General features: G+C 48.7%; 1 protein-coding gene across 1 annotated transcript in view; it reads right to left on the bottom strand.

Annotated features, from left to right (window-relative positions):
- Positions 1 to 21,773, bottom strand: part of LOC140409003 (exosome RNA helicase MTR4-like) — a 210,817-nt gene that overhangs the window by 77,169 nt on the left and 111,875 nt on the right. The window contains 2 exon segments of the mRNA XM_072497017.1: positions 1,508 to 1,680; positions 11,688 to 11,838. Coding sequence (XP_072353118.1) covers positions 1,508 to 1,680; positions 11,688 to 11,838 — 324 coding nt within the window.

Genomic DNA, 21,773 nt, shown 5'->3' on the forward strand with positions numbered 1-21,773 from the left:
AACCTATTCAAATGGCTGTGCTTACAAGGGACTGGATTCTCAACTTCGTGACTCGAGGTTAAATGCCTGTTTCAATTACATTGCTCTTGCAGGAGCAACTTTGTTGGCCAGCTTGTTTATTGGTGGAAGGACAGACGGAGATAGAATCATAAAATCTTGACCAACAGGAAGACATGATGTGAAGATGCCGGCGTTGGACTGAAGTGGGCACAGTAAGAAGTTTTACAACACCAGGTTAAAGTCCAACAGGTTTATTTGGAATCACTAGCTTTCGGAGCACAGCTCCTTGATGAGGTGAGTAAAGCAATAGGTTAAACAAACACAGCATATAAAGACAAAGCCAATGATGCAAGATGATACATTGAATGAGAGTCTTTGCACATAATTAAGTCTTTATAGGTCCAGACGCTGTGACTTAGTTACCTGCAAAGACTCACATTCAAAGTATCATCTTGCATCATTGGCTTCGTCTTTATATGCTGTGTTTGTGTAACCGAGCTCTTCACTCACCTGATGAAGGAGCTGCACACTGAAAGCTAGTGATTCCAAATAAACCTGTTGGACTTGAACCTGATGTGGTAAGACTTCTAACAGCAAGACAATTTGGAGGATGAAAGCGCAGGTTTTTAAATACCATGCAATTTTTTCCCTCCATTTGGTATTTTAATTTTGGTGAATCCATATGTAGCAATTTAAAATGGTATGCAGAGGGAAAGGTATTACATTTAAAACCTAGGCTTGAGTGGAGGTCCAATAGAAGCTCAACACCATGCAACAACAAAGCAGTGTGCCAAATTGGCACTCTTCCACCAGCTTATATATTAATTCCCTGCATCACTGGTGCAGCATGGCTGCAGTGTGTACGGCAGCTGCTCACATGGATATCACCTCCCAAATGTATGACCCCCACCACACACACCACCACCTTCAATTTTCCCTCCAGGACAAACACCACAATGACTTGGAAGTATCTTGATGTTCCTTCATAAATTCTTTCATTGTTATGGGGGTCAAAATCCTGGAACTCCACATCAAACAGAATGTGGAAGTACCTTCAGCACACAAACTGCTGTGGTTCTAAAATGCAGTTCTCCACCACCCGAACTGCAAATAGGGAAGGGCAATAAATACTGTCATGTCCACAATGTCCATATCTCATCAATGGAATGGGTTTGACAAGTTATTTTCTATTTCACACACTGAAAATTGCTATTCAGCCAAACTAGTTGAAGCAGTTTTACAGTCCAAGTGAGTCTTAATTCATGCTGGTTCGACAATGAAATACAAAAGAAAGCTAAAAGGCGTTGGCTAAGGGCAGGCTTGAATAGAATAATGATGGAAGAAAGCAACAAAGTTGAAAGGGCTGCTTGGTTCATAGCCTCCATGCATGGTTTGCTGTGGGTTGTATCAATGTCCCATGCTGGAATTCAAAGCAACATAAACATTATCACAAATATATCTCGTAAGCATACGTTAGACGAAACAAACAATGATGACTTAAGCATACCTTAACAAGTCTGCCTGGTTGAAGAAATGGTAGGCAGTATTTTGGTTTGTGTATGTATTCCTCAATTTCTTTGCCCAGTTTAGCCAGCTGCTGCCTTATTTTGTAGTAAGTGACAACAGTCTCTTCATTGGGAATTTCAATTTCGTTATACTGCCCTTCCAATACTTTGACCTCTGTAAGACACACAAAATAATGAGTTAAACAAGGTGAACTACATTTATATATTTTTCTTTGTTTGTGGGATTTCTCACAAGGCCAGCATTTACCAGCCCTTCCTAATTGCCTCTGAGGTGATAGTGAGTTGCCTTCTTAAAGCATTGCAAGTCAATGTGGTGTAGGAATACCCACAGTGCTGTTGGGAAGGAAATTCCAGGATTTTGATCCACTGACAGGGAAGGAACATTCGACTTGGAGGAGGACTTGCAGGTGAGGCGATGCTAGAATGTTCATGACCAAGCTCTCGAACCACTTCATAATAATAGGTGTTATGGACCGAAGACAAAGGGGTATGTTAACACTGCTAGTAAGGATGCGAATGGTAGGGCAGCACGATGGCGCAGTGGTTAGCATTGCTGTCTCATGGCACCGAGGCCCAGGTTTGATCCCGGCTCTGGGTCACTGTCTGTGTGGAGTTTGCACATTCTACCCGTGCTTGCGTGGGTTTCACCCCCACAACCCAAAGATGTGCAGGGTAGGTGGAATGGCCACACTAAATTGCCCATTAATTGGAAAAAAGTATTGTGTACTCCAAATTTATTTTAAAAAAGGATGCAAATGGTGGCAAACGGTAAGATAGTAGAATGTGCTAATAGGAGAAGAAAGGTCAGTGCTGAGTGGGAGCAAGACTGAATTTATCTTGCTTTTATATGAATGTTATTAAGGCAAATACATTTCAGACAAACCTAAGAGATAGGAGCAGGAGTAGGACACTCAGCCCTTCAAGCTTGCTCTGCCATTCAACAAGATCATGGCTGGTCCGATTCTAACTCCCTGCCTATCCCCAGTAACCTTCCATCTCCTTGGTTTATCAAGAATCTATCTAGCCCTGCCTTGAAAACATTCAAAACATTTGCTTCCACTGCTTTTTGAAGAAGAGAGTTCCAAAGACTCACCATGCTCTGTAGCCACCTGAATTGGCCAACTCCCGATTTAAAATGGCGAACGGCAAAGGCCGAAGGGAAATTCAGCCAACACAGGCAGAAACCAGCAGGTGCAGGTTTGCTGTGTATTTAACTCTGCAAAAGCCCAGACAGCATCAATACCAGCGACCATCAGCATAATAATGTAGCAGCCATCTACATACTAATGAGCAATCCCCGGGAACAATAGCAATATTTGGGACACACAAAGCAAAGCCAGACTCCCCGGCGCCAGCAGGAGCCAACACAAAAGAGGTTAACGAACATCTCAAGACCACCCATCGATCAGGGAACCGCTCCAGTATTGGAGAAATCGAACCAAGCGATTGGAACAAAGTCCAATCACCTAGAACCAGGTACAGGGTCCACCCCGAAAGGCGAGAGGCCCCTGGGGACTATAAGAGTTAAGCCCCAAGTTCAAATCGCTCTCTTCTTCCTGCCCGGGTCACCCAGCAACGCGAACCAACCTTGACCGTGACCGGTACAGTGACCGCCGAAAGCCCGTAAGTCTTAATTCAACGCTCGCTACGAGATAGGCGCTCCTAGCTACCAATCCGTACAAACTTTGAATCCCGCAGACTCAGAACCCGAACGAAAGGCCATTTATTCCCCTGACCTGGTGGGCCAGTCTGAAGTTAAGTAGAGGCCTGTTAGTTGTAGAAGTAGCTTAGACGTAGAATATGTGCATGAGTAGCGATTACGGTGTATAATAAATGTGCTTTGATTTGAATCTTACTAATCGGTGTATTGAGTTATTGATCATTACTTGGACTTGAACCTCGTGGCGGTATCATAAAGATACCTGGCGACTCGAGAGCAAAGGTAATAAAACAGAGCAATTGAACCAACCGAAAAGTTAGCAACATCTGCAAGAAAAAAATAATTCTCACCTTTTTCTTAAATGTCCAGGGATACAAAGGTTAGGTGGGGTTACGGGAACAGGGTGGGGGAGTGGGCCTGGGTCGGGTGCTCTTTCGGAATGTCGGTGCAGACTTGATGGGCTGAATGGCCTCCTTCTGCACAGTAGGGATTCTACGATTCTTTGAAATGAGCCAACCCGTATTATTAAACAGTGATCTCTAGTTCTAGGTTCTCCCACAAGAGGTAACATCCTCTTTGCATCTCGTCCTGTCAAGACCCCTCAGGATCTTATATGTTTCAATCAAGTTGCCTCTTACTCTTCCAAACTTTAACGGATACAATCCGAGCCAGTCCAACCTTTCCTCATAAAGGCAACCTGCCCATTTCACCTATTAGTTTAATAAACCTTCTCTGAACTGCTTCTAATGCATTTCCATCCTTTCTTAAATAAGGAGATCAATATTGTACAAATGGAGACCAACACTGCACTGTTCTAGTTGATTTCAGATATCTTAAGAACCTGGTTTGGGTGGTTGCTGGCGGTACAAAAGTCTGTGAAAACTTTATCTTGAATGAGGCGACCATTGTTGCATGAATTCTATAGGCTGAAAAACTATAAAGCCAATAGGACCTACTTCTTTACCTTCCAAGCCCAAAACCACTTACATCTAGAAGAACCAGGGCAGCTGATACTTGGCACATTTTTCCACCAAGTCACTCACCACCTTGACTTGGAACTATATCACTGTTCGTTCATTTCACTGGGTCAAAATCCTGGAATTCTCTCCTTACAAGCACTGTGGGTGTACCTGCACTCCAGGGACTGCAGTGATGTGAGAAGGCAGCTCACCACCACTTTCTCAAGGACAACTAATAATAATCTTTATGAGTGTCACAAGTAGGCTTACATTAACATTGGAATGATGTTACTGTGAAAATATCCTAGTCGCCACACTACGAAGCCTGTTTGGGTACCCTGAGGGAGAATTCAGAATGTCCGATTCACCTAACAAGCAAGTCTTTCGGGACTTGTGGGAAGAAACCAGAGCACCCAGAGGAAACCCACGCAGACACAGGGAGAACGTGCAGACTCCGCACAGACAATGACCCAAGTCGGGAATTGAACCCGGGTCCCTGGCGCTGTGAAGCAACAATGCGAACTATGTGCTACTGAGATGCCCTGTTTGACTGGCAGATATAGCTCATTTGAGACATTATATGGTACATCTTTCCCTCTCTCTCATCTCTTTCTTTCTATAAGACCATCTTACAGACTGATCTGATCTCTTCACACATCTCCCTACTGAGTAGTACGCCACTCCTGTATGCGTCACCCGATACCTGTGACTATGTATTTACATTGTGTATTTTATGTTTGCCCTAATCATTTTCTTTTCATGTACAGAATGATCTGTCTGAACTGTACGCAGAACAATACTATACCTCGGTACACGTGACAATAAACAAGTCCATTCCAAATCCAATCCAATTCGTGATTTTGACACTGCCATCAAATCTCCTCTCAACCGTCTCATCTTGAAGGAGAATAACCACAGCTTCTCCTATCAATCTGCATAACTGAAGCCACTCATTCTTCAAAACATTTTTGTCAATCTTATCTCCACCCTCTCTAATATCTTCACATTGTCCTGAAAGTGTGGTGTCTAGAATTGGACACAATACTCCAGCTGAGCCTAAATCAGTGGGCGGGATTTACCGACCACACCGCCATGAGTTTTTCGGCAATGGAGGCGGCACGCTAGCAGCAACTAAGGGTCCCGCCTTGGGATTTCCCGTTGACTGTACCCTTCGACCGGGAAACCCGTGCACTAGTGTGGGACTGGACTTTTCCGCCAGCGTGAACAGCCGGTAAATCCTGCCCAGTGTTTTTTTAAAATAAATGTTTGTCATAACTTTCTTGTATAAACAATAGGGTTGCGTGACTGGAAAATCAAGCACATCAATGAAAAATAAAAACAGAAAACGATGGATAAACTCAACTGGTCTGGCAGCATCTGTGGAGAGAGAAGCAGAGTTAATGTTTCAAAGTCCATATGACCTTACACAGAACTGAAGAGTGGTAGAAATGTAATGAATCAGGCAGATCGAGGAGGTGGGGCAGAATAGAAGGACAGGGATAGGTCAGAACAAAGGAGAGACTGACAAAGGGGTCCTGGACATGAGTCAAAGTAGTATGTTCATGGTGCCATTAAAGACTTAAGAGGGCTAAGAGTGGCAAATGGAAAAAAGAGAGGGGAATGTGTTAGCAGGAGGACAAAGTGCTCAGTGGGAACAAAACTGAACAGAGAGGTGGCCATGGGGGGAACGGGTGGGGTTGTGTTGGGACAAGCCAAGGAAACCAAAATACAAAGAAGCACAGGAAATAAAAAAGGGGGGGGGGGGACACGATGGAAGGAAAATAACTCAGTCTAAAGTTGTTGAACTCAATATTGAATACAGAAGTCTGTAGAAGGGTCTTTTGGACTCAAAACGTTCACTCTGTTCTCTCTCCACAGATGCTGCCAGACCTGCTGCGTTAATCCAGCACTTCCCATATTTATTTTGGATATCCAGCATCTGCAGCATTTTGCTTTTGTATCAATTACAATCTCATTTAAAGAATAAATATCATTATCTTCTGTGGTTTGGTTTAAATCCTATCTAAACAGATGGAAGATAGAACAAAGGAAAGTACAGCACAGGAACAGGCCCTTCGGCCCTCCAAGCCTGCACCGACCATGGTGCCCGTCTAAACTAATATCTTCTGCACTTCCGGGGTCCGTATCCCTCTATTCCCATCCTATTCATGTATTTGTCAAGATGCCTCTTAAATGTCACTATCGTCCCTGCTTCCACCACCTCCTCCGGCAGCGAGTTCCAGGCACCCACTACCCTTTGTGTAAAAAAAACTTGCCTCGTACATCTCCTCTAAACCTTGCCCCCCGCACCTTAAACCTATGCCCCCTAGTATTTGACCCCTCTACCCTGGGGAAAAGCCTCTGACTATCCACTCTGTCTATGCCCCTCATAATTTTGTAGACCTCTATCAGGTCGCCCCTCAACCTCCTTCGTTCCAGTCAGAACAAACCAAGTTTATTCAACCCCTCCTCAAAGTGCATGATAAAATAGGACTGAGTCAGCACGGCTTCGTCAAGGCGAGGTCATGTCTGACAAATCTATTGGAGTTATTTTTTTAAAAAAAATATTCAAATTTTCAACGATTTTCCACAAAACACTCAACCAGAAAAAAAAATAAAGCACATAACAAGCAAAAATTGTACATAAGATTTCCAACAACATACAATAACCCCCATTTAACAAATAAACACGCCAGTAAGGAAAACGCCCCACTCTAACCTAAACAAAACAGAAAAACCCAACGCACCACCCCCCTCCCTCTCCCCCTGGGCTGCTGCTGTTGACCTCCACCTAACGTTCCATGAGAAAGTCTAGGAACGGTTGCCACCGCCTGGAGAACCCCTGCACAGGCCCTCGCAAGGCAAACTTTTTCCTTTCCAGCTTGATGAACCCTGCCATATCGTTAATCCAAGCTTCCGCGCTGGGGGGCTTCGCATCCCTCCACATTAGTAGGATCCTCCGCCGGGCTACCAGGGACGCAAAGGCCAGAACACCGGCCTCTTTCGGCTCCTGCACTCTTGGCTCATCCGATACCCCAAATAATGCTATCCCCCAGCTCGGCATGACCCGGGTGTTCACCACTTTGGACAGTCCTCACAAAGCCCCTCCAGAACCCCTCCAGCGCCAAGCACGTCCAGAACATATGGGCGTGATTTGCTGGGCTCCCCGAGCACCTCCCACACCTGTCCTCCACGCCCCTGTCATATGTGCCCTATGGACAACTTTGAACTGTATTAGGCTGTGCCTGGCGCAAAAGGAGGAAGAATTAACCCTACTCAGGGCATCAGCCCACAGATCTTCATCCAGCTCCTCCTCCCACTTACCCTTTAATTCCTCCAGCGAGGCCTCCTCCGCCTACTGCAGATCCTGACAGATCGCCGAGACCGTGCCTTCTCCAACCCATACACCCGAAATCACCCTGTCCTGAATCCTTCGTGCTGGGAGCAGCGGAAATTCCCTCACCTGTCATTTCACAAACGCCCTCACTTGCATGTACCTAAAAGCATTCCTGGGGGGTAACCCAAATTTCTCCTCTAGCGCCCCATGGCTCGCAAAAGTCCCATCGATGAATAGGTCCCCCATTCTTTTGATCACTGCCCGATGCCAGCTCAGAAACCCCCCATCCATCCTACCCGGAACAAACCCGTGGTTCTTTCATATCGGGGACCAGACCGAGGCCCCCACTTCGCCCCTATGTCGCCTCCACTGCCCCTAGATCTTCAGAGTCGCCGCCATCATCGGACTTGTGGTGTCGGCAGAAGCGGCAACGGTGCCGTCACCTTCACCCCAGACTCGTACCCACACAAGACGCCACCTCTAGCCTCTTCCACGCCGCCCCCACTCCCCCCATTACCCACTTACGGATCATCGCCACATTAGCTGCCCAATAATAGCCACATAGATTCGGCAGCGCCAGCCCCCCCCCTGACCCTGCTACGCTCCAAAAACACCCTCTTCACCCTCGGGGTCTTATTCGCCCATACGAATCTCATAATACTCCTGCTTACCCGTTTAAAAAAAGCCTTGGGGATGAGAATGGGCAGGCATTGGAACATAAACAGGAACCTCGGGGGCACCGTCATCTTGACCGACTGCAGCCTACCCGCCAGGGAGAGTGGCAGCATTTCCCAGCTCTTGAAATCCTCCTCCATCTGTTCCATCAACTGTGGCAAATTGAGCTTGTGCAGGGCCCTCCAGCTCCTAGCTACCTGGATCCCCAGCTATCAGAAGCTCCTCTCCGCCCTCTTCAGAGGTAGCTCGTCTATCCCCCTTCCCTGATCCCCCGCATGCACCACAAAGAGCTCACTCTTTCCCCCGTTGAGCTTATAGCCCGAGAAGTCTCCAAACTCCCTAAGGATCCGCATAACCTCCGCCATCCCCTCCACTGGGTCTGCAACATATATCAACAGGTCATCAGCATATAACGACACCTGGTGTTCCTCCCCTCCCGGACCAATCCCCTCCAGTTCCTAGACTCCCTCAGTGCCATGGCCAGTGGCTCAATTGCCAGTGCAAGGGGAATAAGGGACACCCCTGCCTCGTCCCGCGATACAACCTAAAGTACTCCGACCTCCATCGGTTCGTAGCCACAGTCGCCACTGGGGCCCTATATAACAGCCTGACTCATCTTATGAACCCTTCCCCGAACCCAAACCTCCCAAGCACTTCCCAGAGATACTCCCACTCCACCCGATCAAAGGCTTCTCCGCGTCCATAGCCGCCACTACCTCCACTTCACCCTCCACCGAGGGCATCATGATCACATTTAAGAGCCTCCGCACATTCGTGTTTAACTGCCTGCCCTTCACAAACCCCGTCTGGTCCTCATGGGTCACCCCCGGGACACAGTCCTCAATCCTCGTAGCCAGAACCATCACCAACAACATAGCGTCTACATTGAGGAGCAAAATCGGCCTATACGATCCACATTGCAATGGATCCTTATCCCACTTCAAGATCAGCGCCCGGGACATTGTCGGGGGCAGGGTCCCCTCGTCCCTCGCCTCATTTAAAGTTCTCACCAGCAACGGGCCCAGAAGTTCCACATACTTTCTGTAAAATTCCCGTCCGGTCCCGGGGCCTTCCCCACCTGCATGCTCCCCAATCCTTTAACCAGCTCCTCCAGTCCAGTCGGCACCCCCAAACCAGCCACCTGCTCCTCCTCCATCCTCGGGAAGCTCAGTTGGTCCAAGAATCGCTGCATTCCCCCCCCTCCCCCCACGGGCTCAGACCTATACAGATCCCCATAGAAGTCCCTAAATACCTTGTTTATTCTCACCGCACTCCTCACCGTATTCCACCCTCTATCTCTAATTCCACCAATCTCCCTCGCTGTCTCCCTCTTACAAAGCTGATGTGCCAGCATCCGGCTCGCCTTCTCCCCGTACTCATATACCGCCCCCTGCATTTTCCTCCACTGCACCTCTGCTTTTCCCGTGGTCAGTAGATCAAATTCCATTTGGAGGTTTTGTCGCTCCCTAAGCAGCCCCTCCTCGGGGCCTCTGCATAGCTCCTGTCCACCCTTAATATCTCCCCCACCAATCTCTCCCTCTCCCTCCTCTCTCTCTTCTCCCTTTGGGCCCTAATGGAAATTAGCTCTCCCCTAACCATCGCCTTCAGAGCCTCCCACTATTAGAGTTCTTTGAGGGAGTAACAAGGAAGTTAGAGAAAGGAGAACCAGTGGACTAGATTTATTTAGATTTCCAGAAGGCCTTTGACAAGGTGCCGCATAGGAGACTGTTAAATAAGTTAAGAGCCTATGGTATTAAAGGTAAGATCCTGGCATGGATAGAGGATTGGCTGACTGGCAGAAGGCAGAGAGTGGGGATAAAGGCATCTTTTTCAGGATGGCAGCCGGTGACTAGTGGTGTGCCTCAGGGGACCACAACTGGTCTGTGCTGGGACCACAACTTTTCACAATATACATTAATGATCTGGAAGAAGGAACTAAAGGCACTGTTGCTAAGTTTGCAGATGATCCAAAGATCTGTAGAGGGACAGATAGTATTTGGGAAGCAGCCGGGCTGCAGAAGGACTTGGACAGGCTAGGAGAGTGGGCAAAGAAGTGGCAGATGGAATACAATGTGAAAAAGTGTGAGGTCATGCACTTTGGAAGGAGAAATGGAGGCATATACTATTTTCTAAATGGGAAAATGCTTAGGAAATCAGAAGCACAAAGGGTTTTGGGAATCCTTGTTCAAAATTCTCTTAAGGTTAACGTGCAGGTTCAGTCGGCAGTTAGGAAGGCAAATGCAATGTTTGCATTGATGTCGAAAGGGCTAGAATATAAGACCAGGGATGTACTTCTGAGGCTGTATAAGGCTATGGTCAGACCCCATTGGAGTATTGTGAGCAGTTTTTGGCCCCGTATCTAAGGAAGGATGTGCTGGCCTTGGAAAGGGTCCAGAGGAGGTTCACAAGAATGATCCCTGGAATGAACAGCTTGTCGTATGAGCAACGGCTGAGGACTCTGGGCCTGTACTCATTGGAGTTTAGAAGGTTATGGGGGATCTTTTTGAAACTTACAGGATACTGAGAGGCCTGGATAGAGTGGAAGTGGAGAGGATGTTTCCACTTGTAGGAAAAACTAGAAGCAGAGGACACAATCTCAGACTAAAGGGTCTATCCTTTAAAACAGAGATGAGGAGGATTTTTTTCAGCCAGAGGGTGATGAATCTGGGAACCCTTTGCCACAGAAGGCTGTGGAGGCCAAATCACTGAATGTCTTTAAGACAGAGATAGGTAGGTTTTTGATCAATATGGGGATCAGGGGATATGGGGAGAAGGCAGGAGAATAGGGATGAGAAAAATATCAGCCATAATTGAATGGCGGAGCAGACTCGATGGGCGAGTGGCCTAATTCTGCTCCTATGTCTTATGGTCTAAGACAATAGATAAGGATAAAGAGGGAATTGTCTGTCAAACTGGTCTAATAGGTGCATCTGTTTAAGTATCAGTGATGTGAACACAAATGGTGGCAAAAAGGAGAGTAAGCATGAGCAACTACAGAAGTCAAAGGAGCAAGTGTTTACCCATTGATGACACACTACAGGTACAAAAAATAGGTGAATGGTAATTATAAAGAGTGGGGTGAGGGGAATACTGAAGTGCAGAGGATCGATAGGTTAATTTGTGTACAAGGTCCAGAATACCAAATGGTATGTTGATTCCCAGAGGTGTTCAGGATGTGGGAGCAAATACGATTGGTATCGGAATGAGAGGGTGAGCAGCCAGAGGTTATGGGTCGTGTAGGACTGGGACCAGCCTCACGTCAGCAACTGAGAGTACCTGAGGGCACATCAGACTTTTCACCCAACTTAGATTATTGGCTTTAGTTGTAATGATTACATGACCTGACAAAATCTATTACAACCAAACTCCACTGTCACTGAAAATACATTCGATATTGGTTGTACTTATTTCATCTTCCACAAGATGAAATTTGTGATGATGGGTATACTCTAATTCACTGCATTATAAAAATTCTTAAGTTCGAGGCCAATTTATTAAACTGTGAAATTGGGCAAAATAATGTTACTCACTTTCCACCACTCCTGGGATTGCCTTGTAATTCTGGAATTGGTAGAAGGATTTTTCTAACATGTATTCAGGATTGATCTCTTCAACGCGAAGAAGGTTCAAAACCATGTTGTAGGTCAGATGAAATGCACTGTTAAGGGCATCTGCTGTACCCTGGAAAATAAAAAACAAAACTGCTACATGAACATAACCAAGCTCCTTTAAAAAAAATTTTTTAAATTGTTATTAAGGTTTTCACAGAATATCAATAACAAAATGAAAAAGGAACCAACCAGGGTTAAATGCAAAACAGTAAAAAAAAACAACTCCATACCCCCCTCCCCGTGTACATAAATCTGTCTATATGTGTATATATATATATATAAAAAACTTTAACCTGGTGTTGTAAGACTTCTTACTGTGCTCACCACAGTCCAACGCCGGCATCTCCACATCATAAATAATAAAGTAACACCACAACTTAACACAAAGCCAACATAGCAAATATATACACCCCCTCAGATCCCCCGGTGTAAATAAACATGAATAAAGTAACCCCGCCTTCCCCCCCAAGTTGCTGCTGCCATTGACCAATGTCTACCGTTCTGCCAGGAAGTCTAAGAACGGTTGCCACCGCCTGAAGAATCCTTGTACCGACCCGCTCAAGGCGAATTTCACCGTTTCCAACTTAATAAACCCCGCCATATCGTTGATCCAGGATTCCACGCTTGGGGGCCTCGCGTCCTTCCACTGAAGAAGAATCCTCTGCCGGGCTACCAGGGAAGCAAAGGCCAGAATACCGGCCTCTTTCATCTCCTGCACTCCCAGCTCCTCTGCCACCCCAAATATTGCGAGCCCCCAGCCCGGTTTGATCCTACTGGATCCTACCACCCTCGACACCGTCCTCGCTACGCCCTTCCAAAATTCCTCCAGCGCTGGGCATGCCCAGAACATATGGGTGTGGTTTGCTGGGCTCCCTGAGCACCTAACACACCTGTCTTCACCCCCAAAAAACCAGCTCATCCTTGTCCCAGTCATGTGTGCCCTGTGCAGCACCTTAAACTGTATGAGGCTGAGCCTCACGCACAAAGAGGAAGAGTTCACCCTCCCAAGGGCATCTGCCCACATCCCTTCCTCGATCTCCTCTCCTAACTCCTCCTCCCACTTACCTTTCACCTCCACCACCGAGGCCTCCTCCTCCTCCTGCATCACCTGGTGAGTTTCCGAGATCCCCCCCCCCCCCCCCGAGAGCACCCTGTCCTGTACTGTGCGTGGCAGCAGCTGCGGGAATTCCACCATCTGCCGCCTGGCAAATGCCCTTACCTGTAAGTACCTGAAGGTGTTCGGGGGGGGGAGCCCATACTTCTCCTCCAGCTCACCCAGGCTCGCGAACTTCCCGTCCACAAACAGGTCGCCCAACCTTGGTATCCCTGCCCTGTACCACCCTGAAAACCCTCTATCTGTCCTCCCTGAGACGAACCGGTGGTTCCCCTGTATTGGGGTCCATACTGAGGCCCCAATTTTCCCCCTGTGCCGCCTCTACTGCCCCCGGATTTTTTTGAGGGCAGCCGCCACGACCGGGCTCGTGGTATACCTCGTTGGAGGGAGCGGCAGCGGCGCCGTTGCCAGCGCCCCCAGACTCGTGAGGTTATCCATTTTGGTAGGAATAACAGCAAAAGGGATGATTATTTAAATGATAAAATATTAAAACATGCTGCTGTGCAGAGAGACCTGGGTGTGCTAGTGCATGAGTCGCAAAAAGTTGGTTTACAGCTGCAACAGGTGATTAAGAAGGCAAATGGAATTTTGCCCTTCATTGCTAGAGGGACGGAGTTTAAGACGAGGGAGGTTATGCTGCAATTGTATAAGGTGTTAGTGAGGCCACACATGGAATATTGTGTTCAGTTTTGGTCTCCTTACTTGAGAAAGGACGTACTGGCACTGGAGGGTGTGCAGAGGAGATTCACTAGGTTAATCCCAGAGCTGAAGGGGTTGGATTACGAGGAGAGGTTGAGTCGACTGGGACTGTACTCGTTGGAATTTAGAAGGATATGGGGGGGATCTTATAGAAACATATAAGATTATGAAGGGAATAGATAGGTTAGATGCGGGCAGGTTGTTTCCACTGGCGGGTGAAATCAGAACAAGGGGGCATAGCCTCAAAATAAGGGGAAGTAGATTTAGGACTGAGTTTAGGAGGAACGTCTTCACCCAAAGGGTTGTGAATCTATGGAATTCCTTACCCAGTGAAGCAGTAGAGGCTCCTTCATTAAATGTTTTTAAGATAAAGATAGTTTTTTGAAGAATAAAGGGATTAAGGGTTATGGTGTTCGGGCCGGAAAGTGGAGCTGAGTCCACAAAAGGTCAGCCATGATCTCATTGAATGGTGGAGCAGGCTCGAGGGGCCAGATGGCCTACTCCTGCTCCTAGTTCTTATGTACCCACACAGGACGCCGTCTCCAGCCTCTTCCATGCAGCCCCCTCCCCCTCCATCACCCACTTGCGCATCATCGTCGCATTGGCGGCCCAGTAGTATACACAGAGGTTGGGCAGCACCAGTCCCCCCCAATCTCTACCCCGCTCCAGGTACACCCTTCTTACGCTCGGAGTCCCTCGCGCCCACACAACGCCATTATGCTCCTGTTGACCCGCCTAAAAAAGGCCTTTGGGATAAACACGGGGAGGCACTGGAACAGGAACAAAAACCTTGGGAGCACCGTTATTAAGACTGACTGCACCCTACCCGCCAAGGACAGCGGCATCGCGTCCCATCTCTTGAACTCCTCCTCCATTTGCTCCGCCAGCCTTGTGAAATTAAGCCTATGCAGGGCCCCCCAGCTCCTGGCCACCTGGACCCCCAAATACCTGAAGCTCCTCTCCGCCCTTTTTAGTAGGAGCTCGCCAATCCCCCTCTCCTGGTCCCCTGGGTGAACCACGAACAGCTCGCTCTTCCCCATGTTGAGCTTATACGCCGAGAAATCCCCAAATTCCAGGAGGATCCTTATTACCTCCGGCATTCCCCCCCCACCAGGTCCGCCACATATAACAGCAAGTCGTCCGCATAGAGCGACACCCTATGCTCCTCCCCACCCCACACCAACCCTCTTCAGTTCCTTGACTCCCTCAGTGCCATAGCCAGGGGTTCAATCGCCAGTGCGAAGAGCAGGGGGGACAGGGGACATCCCTGCCTCGTCTCTCAGTGCAACTGTAAGTACTCAGACCTCCCCTGTTCGTGGCCACACTCGCCATCGGGACTTCATACAACAGAATGACCCACCTGACAAACCTCTCCCCAAACCCAAACCTCTTCAGCACCTCTCACAGGTATCCCCACTCTACCCTGTCGAAGGCCTTCTCAGCGTCCATCGCCACCACTATCTCCGCCTCCCCCTCCCTCGCTGGCATCATAACGTTCAGAAGCCTCCGCACATTCGCGTTCAACTGCCTCCCCTTCATGAACCCAATCTGGTCTTTGTGGTTGACCTGCAGCACACAATCCTCAATCCTCGTGGCTAAGACCTTCGCCAGCACCTTGGCATCGACGTTTAGCAACAAAATCGGCCTGTAAGACCCACACTGCAGGGGATCCTTGTCCCGCTTCAGGATCAAGGAGATCAGTGCCCAGGACATCGTCGGGGGCAAAGCGCCCCCTCCCTTGCCTCATTGAAGGTCCTAACTAGCAACGGGCCCAACAGGTCCATATATTTTTTATAGAATTCGACCGGGAAACCGTCCGGCCCCGGTGCCTTCCCCGCCTGCATGCTCCCCATCCCTTTGGTCAGCTCCTCAAGCCCAATTGGGGCCCCCAATCCCGCCACCAGTCGCTCCTCCACCTTCGGAAACCTCAATTGGTCCAGAAAGCAGCTCATCCCTCCCTCCTCCAGTGGAGGCTCGGACCGATACAATTCCTCATAAAAGTCCCCGAAGACCCCATTGATGCCATCTCCACTCCGCACCAGACTCCCTCCCCTGTCCTTAACTCCCCCGATCTCCCTAGCTGCGTCCCGTTTCCGAAGCTGATGCACCAGCATCCGGCTTGCCTTTTCCCCATACTCATAAATCGCCCCCTGGGCCTTCCTCCACTGCACCACCGCCTTCCTGGTGGTCACCAGGTCGAATTCGGCCTGGAGGCCACGCCCCTTCCTCAACAGTCATTCCTCAGGCACCTCCGCATACCTCCTGTCTACCCTCACCATCTCCCTCACCAGCCTCTCCCTCTCCTCCCTCCTCTCCTTCTGGGCTCTAATGGAGATTAGCTCTCCCCTAACCACCGCCTTCAGCGCCTCCCATACCATCCCCACTTGGACCTCCCCATTATCGTTGGCCTCCAGGTACCTCTCTTATGCTTCCTCGGACCCGCTCACTCACCTCCTCGTCCGCCAACAGCCCCACCTCCAAACGCCACAACGGGAGCTGGTCCCTCTCCTCCCCCAGCTCTAAGTCCACCCAATGCGGGGCGTGATCCGAAATGGCTATCGCCGAGTACTCAGTATCCTCTACTCTCGCTATCAGCGCCCTGCTCAAAATAAAAAAGTCGAACCGGGAATAAGCCTTATGGGCATGTGAGAAGAATGAAAATTCCCTAGCCCCCGGCCTTGCAAATCTCCAAGGGTCCACCCCTCCCATCTGGTCCATAAACTCCCTCAGCACCCTAGCCGCCGCCGCCTTCCTACCCGTCCTAGACCTGGAGCGATCCAGTGCCGGATCCAACACCGTGTTAAAGTCTCCCTCCATTATCAGGCCGACGAGCCATAACCCCTCCTCGGCCAGCTACGCGCCCGCACCCCACACCCGGCCCGCTCCCCACGACGGCAGACCCCCGTCTCGACCCCCCCCCCCACACTCGCTCCAGTTCACCCTCGACCGATTCTCCATCTCCTCGAACCGCTCTTGCCATTTCTTGTGGAGCGCCTCCATCTTTACCGCCAGGCCTAAGATCTCGTCCTCGTTGCGGAGATCTTTTGTCGGGCCTCGCGGATCGCCACCCCCTGGGGCGCCTGTGTCTCCAGCAGCTTATCGATAGAAGCCTTCATCGGCTCAAGCAGGTCCGCTTTAATCCCCCTAAAGCAGCACTGGATAACCTCCTGTTGCTCCTGCGCCCACTGCATCCACGCTGCCTGGTCCCCGCCCGCTGCCATTTTGTTCTTCTTCCCTCGCACCTTCTTCAGGTCCACCACCACTTTTGTAGTCGCCCCGCTCCTGGTAAAAGCCATATACTGTTGGGGAACTATTGTCCTCTCCTTCCCACAGCGGGAAACGTTGAAAAAATGCCATTGGGGGCCCTGAAAAGAGCCCAAAGGTCCGTTTTTTGCTGGAGCTGCCGAATGTGCAACTTAGCTCCGCATAGCCGCAACCGGAACCATAACCAAGCTCTTTAATAGCAACAGTTATTTCCTCTTCTTCCAGCCACATCCTCCTGCTAAACAGCAACCCTACCTCGTCCTGTATTCACCCCTGGAAAAGCTGTAACCCGACTCACCTATAACTCCACTTTTAACATCCGAATTAGAATCATAGAACCACTGCATTGCGGAAGGAAGCTATTCAGCACATCGGGTCTGCCCCAACCCTCCAAAAGAGCACCCTACCTAGCACCACTCTCCCGCCCTATCCATGTAGCCCCATAACGCCACCAAAACGTACACCAAGGTATTATTTATCATGGCCAATCCCCCTAACCTGCACAATTTTGGACTGCGGGAGGAAATCAGAGCACCCAAAGGAAACCCATGCAGACACGGGGAGAACGTGCAAACTCCACACAGTCACCCAAGGTCGGAATCAAACTCGAGTCCCTGGCACTGTGAGACATCACTGTAAACCACTGTGCCACCCACATTTGTCTAATCTTTGCCCCTCTGTTGGTTGCAACACTAGTGTCCAAGTCATCAATAAAATCATTACTCTCACTGTGGTTGTTGCCCTTGAAATTGCCCTCATCAGGGGCGGCACGGTGGCGCAGTGGTTAGTACCGCTGCCTCGTAGCGCCGAGGATCCAGGTTCGATCCCGGCCCGGGTCACTGTCGGCGTGGAATTTGCATATTCTCCCCTTGTCTGCATTGGTCTCACCACCCACTACCCAAAGATGTCCAGCGTTAGATGGGCTGGCCATGGTAAATTGTCCCTTAATTGGAAACATTTAAGAAAAGAAAACTTTAAAAATATATATGTTGCCCTCATCAATGACGAGTATTACTTTATTCGGCTGTTACTTGATTAGCCTTTGGGGCAGCTCTTCCAATTTTAACAAAATTCCTGAGACGTTAGTGACGAGGACATTGCAGGGTTACACTGATGAGTTCTCAATGCCCGACATCTGGAATTCCACCCAAAATCTGTGTCTCTCGACTTCTTTCCTCTTTTAGCATGCTCCATAAAACATACCTCTTTGTCCAACCTTTCAGTCATCTGTCCAAATATCTTAACAGGCTCATTGCCATATTGTGCTCCATAATGTCTTCGAGAGTTGCTTTTTATGCCTGCCAACTGAAGCTAATTCTCCAAATTCTTCTTTCTTCCTTCAAGACCACCCTTTCTGTTTGACTATGTCCTCCCTGACCAGAACATGCCCATTTTACCATTTCTCCCTCTTGAGTGTCAATATTTTCCTGCACCATAATAACTTTCAGACATATCACTGTGTATCATCTCATAAGATCACTGGAGTCAATAGCAATGTCTGAAAATTACAATTTAAGCTATTTTTTACTTTTATTCAAAGAATATTGTTCATTCGCACTGTGATTCAAGACTGGAGTTAGGCAGTTTATGAAGTAAACCCACTGTATCATGGTTGCCATAACACAAACACCTTAAGTTATAACATTAGAGGGCAACACAGCGGCACAGTGGTTAGCACTGCTGCCTCACAGCGCCAAGATCCCAGGTTCGAACCCGGCTCTGGGTCACAGTCCGTGTGGCCGTTGCACATTCTCCTCGTGTTTGTGTGGGGTTCGCCCCCACAACCCAAAAGATGTGCAGAGTAGGTGGATTGGCCATGCTAAATTGCCCCTTAATTGGAAAAAAGGAATTAAAAAAGAAAAAGAAAATGGAGGACCTTTGGCTGTTGAAGCAAGTTAATTGGTTGGAAAGTAGGAGACAGAGTAAGGTTAAAGGGAATGTATTTTTATTGGTTGAATATTACAAGTGATGTACTGGCGTTTCAAAGTCAGACTTCAACGAAGTACTGCATTTAGTTTCAGATGTGGCACCTCAGTAAGGATATTGGGCGTACTTCATCATGGATTCTGGATATTGAGTGTGCTGTGCTAATTCATCAAAATCACATTGGGCCTTGAGGGATTGAGTTGAGAGCACCACTGGGTGGCCAGCAGTTGGGAAAGTGGGAGGTGAATTGACCACGTAAATTGCAAAAAATTAATTGGGTACTCTAAATTTATAAAATAATAGAAAAAAAATTATAACATTAGTGTCATGTGGAGATTTCCTTTTCTTAAAAAGAGTCGATTTCGGCGGGAGAATCAGCTGGTGAGTCAGTTTCAGCGGGAGCATTGCGGAAGGAGGTTGCTGGGAGGTAAGTCAACCTTTAAAAGCACCTTTCTTTGCAGGGGCAGGCCAGTCGATTTCGGCGGCGTGAGAACAGCTGGTGAGTCAGTTTCAGCGGGAGCATTGCGGAAGGAGGTTGCTGGGAGGTAAGTCAACCTTTAAAAGCACTTGTCTTTGCAGGGGCAGGCCAGTCGATTTCGGCGGGAGAACAGCTGGTGAGTCAGTTTCAGCGGGAGCATTGCGGAAGGAGGTTGCTGGGAGGTAAGTCAACCTTTAAAAGCACTTGTCTTTGCAGGGGCAGGCCAGTCGATTTCGGCGGCGTGAGAACAGCTGGTGAGTCAGTTTCAGCGGGAGCACTGCGGAAGGAGGTTGCTGGGAGGTAAGTCAACCTTTAAAAGCACTTGTCTTTGCAGGGGCAGATTTCGGCGGCGTGAGAACAGCTGGCTGGTTAGTCAATTTCAGCAGGAGCTGAGAATTTTTCTTTTTTTTTTAAAATTATTTTTTTAGGCGGGATCAGGAAGTCGACCCGCGGACGTCTGGGAAGACCCTCACCAATAAATTCTGGTGGAGAGGAAACCCGAGGCACTACACGTGTAGTATCTCCCACCCGCCCTCCTCCTCTAACCTAATAATAAAACCCATTGGTCTGAGGTAAGTACCATATTTTATTATATTATTATTATTTTTTATAAAAATTTAATTTAGTTGTTAGCCAGATCTTGGTAGAAAGTTAGAGGAATGGCAGGGAAGGGAGTGCAATGTTCCTCCTGCAGGATGTTTGAGGTGAGGGATGCAGTTAGTGTCCCTGCTGATTTTACCTGCAGGAAGTGCTGCCATCTCCAGCTCCTCCAAGACCGAGTTAGGGAACCGGAGCTGGAGTTGGATGGACTTCAGATCATTCGGGAGGCAGAAGGGGTCATAGATAGCAGCTTCAGGGAATTAGTTACACCAAAGATTGGAGATAGGTGGGTAACTGTAAGAGGGACTGGGAAAAAACAGTCAGTGCAGGGATCCCCTGCGGTCGTTCCCCTGAGAAACAAGTATACCGCTTTGGATACTTGTGGGGGGGACGACTTACCAGGGGTAAGCCATGGGGTACGGGCCTCTGGCACGGAGTCTGTCCCTGTTGCTCAGAAGGGAAGGGGGGAGAGGAGCAGAGCATTAGTAATTGGGGACTCTATAGTCAGGGGCACAGATAGGAGATTTTGTGGGAGCGTGAGAGACTCACGTTTGGTATGTTGCCTCCCAGGTGCAAGGGTACGTGATGTCTCGGATCGTGTTTTCCGGGTCCTTAGGGGGGAGGGGGAGCAGCCCCAAGTCGTGGTCCACATTGGCAACAACGACATAGGTAGGAAAGGGGACAAGGATGTCAGGCAGGCTTTCAGGGAGCTAGGATGGAAGCTCAGAACTAGAACAAACAGAGTTGTTATCTCTGGGCTGTTGCCCGTGCCACGTGATAGTGAGATGAGGAATAGGGAGAGAGAGCATTTAAACACGTGGCTACAGGGATGGTGCAGGCGGGAGGGATTCAGATTTTTGGATAACTGGGGCTCTTTCTGGGGAAGGTGGGACCTCTACAGACAGGATGGTCTACATCTGAACCTGAGGGGCACAAATATCCTGGGGGGGAGATTTGTTAGTGCTCTTTGGGGGGGTTTAAACTAATGCAGCAGGGGCATGGGAACCTGGATTGTAGTTTTAGGGTAAGGGAGAATGAGAGTATAGAGGTCAGGAGCACAGATTTGACGTCGCAGGAGGGGGCCAGTGTTCAGGTAGGTGGTTTGAAGTGTGTCTACTTCAATGCCAGGAGTATACGAAACAAGGTAGGGGAACTGGCAGCGTGGGTTGGTACCTGGGACTTCGATGTTGTGGCCATTTCGGAGACATGGATAGAGCAGGGACAGGAATGGATGTTGCAGGTTCCGGGGTTTAGGTGTTTTAGTAAGCTCAGAGAAGGAGGCAAAAGAGGGGGAGTGTGGCGCTGCTAGTCAAGAGCAGTATTACGGTGGCGGAGAGGATGCTAGATGGGGACTCTTCTTCCGAGGTAGTATGGGCTGAAGTTAGAAACAGGAAAGGAGAGGTCACCCTGTTGGGAGTTTTTTATAGGCCTCCTAATAGTTCTAGGGATGTAGAGGAAAGGATGGCGAAGATGATTCTGGATATGAGCGAAAGTAACAGGGTAGTTATTACGGGAGACTTTAACTTTCCAAATATTGACTGGAAAAGATATAGTTCGAGTACAATAGATGGGTCGTTTTTTGTACAGTGTGTGCAGGAGGGTTTCCTGAAACAATATGTTGACAGGCCAACAAGAGGCGAGGCCACGTTGGATTTGGTTTTGGGTAATGAACCAGGCCAGGTGTTGGATTTGGAGGTAGGAGAGCACTTTGGGGACAGTGACCACAATTCGGTGACGTTTACGTTAATGATGGAAAGGGATAAGTATACACCGCAGGGCAAGAGTTATAGCTGGGGGAAGGGCAATTATGATGCCATTAGACGTGACTTGGGGGGGATAAGGTGGAGAAGTAGGCTGCAAGTGTTGGGCACACTGGATAAGTGGGGCTTGTTCAAGGATCAGCTACTGCGTGTTCTTGATAAGT

This window comes from Scyliorhinus torazame, chromosome 3 (genome assembly GCF_047496885.1).
Source record: "Scyliorhinus torazame isolate Kashiwa2021f chromosome 3, sScyTor2.1, whole genome shotgun sequence".
NCBI classification, from domain to species: Eukaryota; Metazoa; Chordata; class Chondrichthyes; order Carcharhiniformes; family Scyliorhinidae; genus Scyliorhinus; species Scyliorhinus torazame.